The sequence below is a fragment of the Propithecus coquereli genome, unplaced genomic scaffold (genome assembly GCF_000956105.1).
Source record: "Propithecus coquereli isolate 6110/MARCELLA unplaced genomic scaffold, Pcoq_1.0 Scaffold714, whole genome shotgun sequence".
Lineage (NCBI taxonomy): Eukaryota > Metazoa > Chordata > Mammalia > Primates > Indriidae > Propithecus > Propithecus coquereli.
Window position 1 is genome coordinate 26,601 of NW_012153219.1, and position 2,151 is coordinate 28,751.

Below are 2,151 nucleotides of genomic sequence, written 5' to 3' on the forward strand. Positions count from 1 at the left end.
TTTTAGCTCAAATTTTTTTCTTAAAGTTAAGATATCTCCTAACAGTGCTCTATTGCAGGCTAGTCTCTTATTTGCCAAAAACAGAATCACATATCAGATCTTATATTTGCACTGTCAATGACATGAAAATGTTTGGATATTTAACATTTTCATTGTTGTTTATTCTCAGTAATCAACTGCTGAACGTTTTCAGAATTAATACGTACGAGTAGGTATAAAAGACTGACTTTCCATTTTTGTTTGTCAGAACACAGTAAGCATTCATTTATTTATTGAATGAATATTTATTGCTATCATCTCTATTCTGTTTCACTGAAGGTTTGTTTTTAAGTTTATGGCAGGACAATGTGGTTGTTACATGCCTTATCAATATTTAAAATGTTTCCCTCAGGTTGTGACTTTACTAGGCAAAATGGAACATCTTCGAAGCTCTCCCCTTCATGCCAACATCTCTACTGCTCTCAGTAGACACTTGGAGTCCATTCACGTAGTACAGTCACGTAGAAAGGATGAAATTGTTAATGCTTCAAATCGGCAAAGGCAAGGAATTCCTAGATGCCAAGATGACAGAGGTACAAATATTAATGCATATTCTTTTGAAAGGCAATGTGATAATTTGAATATTAATAAAAGCAGATTCTGAGGTTAGTAAGTTGGCTTTATAAAATTAACACTTAACTAAAGAATAAATTGGTAAATGGTCTCCACATTATTTATTCCAAAATTACTTTCACTTATTTTGTTAATTTTATCCATTTAATTATAACAACTGTCTTAATAAAACACAGTCTGTGTTCCACCCAAAGTATAGTCATTGTCATACAAGTCAGAAATAAAGTATCAATATTTCTAAGTATTTTAAATATAAAGTACTTTGGTTAGTTCAATCAGAGCCATCCTTTTGTAATAAAAATAATGTTTGAAGCCTAAGCAACATAGCAAGACCTTGTCTCTACCAAAAAAAACTACAAATTTAGGCCTGTGCTACCACCACGTGTGCAAGTCCTAGTTACTCGGAAGGCTGAGGCTGCAGTGAGCTATGATCACACCACTGCACTCCAGCTTGGGTGGCAGAGTGAGACCCTGTCTAAAAATAAATAAATAAAAAATAATAATAATGTTTGATTATTTAGTAGCAACAGCACCAGGCTTTAAGAGTTAAAGGATATTTAAGTGGCATCTAATATGAAATGACCCTGAATGTTTCTTTTACAGATGTGTTTGCCCTTGCTTCAGCAATTAAAGAGATGTGTGTGGCAACTCGGAAAGCACGCACTACCCTGTGGTGTGCACTGCAGATGACCTTGCCAAAAACAGCCACTACAGCTGGCCAAACTGATGTGGAAAAGGCTTTACAAGATACAGTAAACTGTGAAGATAAAGTCCATGAAAGCATAAATAGTAGCAATCCAATGAACCAGAGAGGTGAAACAAACAAACATTAAGGAAATGCCAGCAGAAAGAAGAATAAAAGGCTGAAAAGTAAATGTAGCAAGACAGGCTAAAAAATTTTAATGAACTTGTCAAACTTTCATTACTTAATTTTCTTTCAGATTTAAAGTTAATAGCTTAATGAAGTCTAACTTCTATTTAAAAATCTTCTATTTGGAATGAATCACATATAGTTTAAAGTGAACTCAGCAGTGAAGTTGACTACTCTTGGAGTTCTTAGTAGTTAAAGATGACAAGGTTTGTTTAAGTAAATTGAATATTTCCTAACAGCTAAAATATTGCTTTAGACCCATTCTGCAGTGCAGGTTAATGCAAATGTGAAGTTCTTCTAGGAGATCAGTTTCATTTAGGTCTGCCTTAGTAAGTAGAATTCCAAATAATGAATCTAAGTGACTGTAACCCAATTATGGCTACAGTCTAGTAACCACGTTGTGATTGTGATATAAAAGTGTTTTCCTTATAAAACTGCATAATACCTAGGAAACAAAAAGGAAAATAAGGATAAACCCAGTATTCATGTAAAAATTTAATATTTAAAATACTACCATATTTATAAATTTGAAATCTTAGTACCTAAGTATATGGAGGGAAATGCATCTGATTCTCCTAAATTAGTGATAAAAGTGCCAGTGTAACCATGCAAGTTACTGAATATAAAACCTATTCAAATCATTTGTGTATATTCTTTAAAATTTAATT

The 2,151-nt window shown here is 32.9% G+C and overlaps 1 protein-coding gene across 1 annotated transcript in view; it reads left to right on the forward strand.

Annotated features, from left to right (window-relative positions):
- The window catches only part of LOC105824123 (chromosome unknown open reading frame, human C17orf104), a 7,963-nt gene extending 6,518 nt beyond the window's left edge, over positions 1 to 1,445 (forward strand). Inside the window, exons 3-4 of the mRNA XM_012661493.1 lie at positions 392 to 572; positions 1,216 to 1,445. Coding sequence (XP_012516947.1) covers positions 392 to 572; positions 1,216 to 1,445 — 411 coding nt within the window. The remainder of the gene's footprint in view (positions 1 to 391; positions 573 to 1,215) is intronic.
- Positions 1,446 to 2,151: the final 706 nt, after the last annotated feature.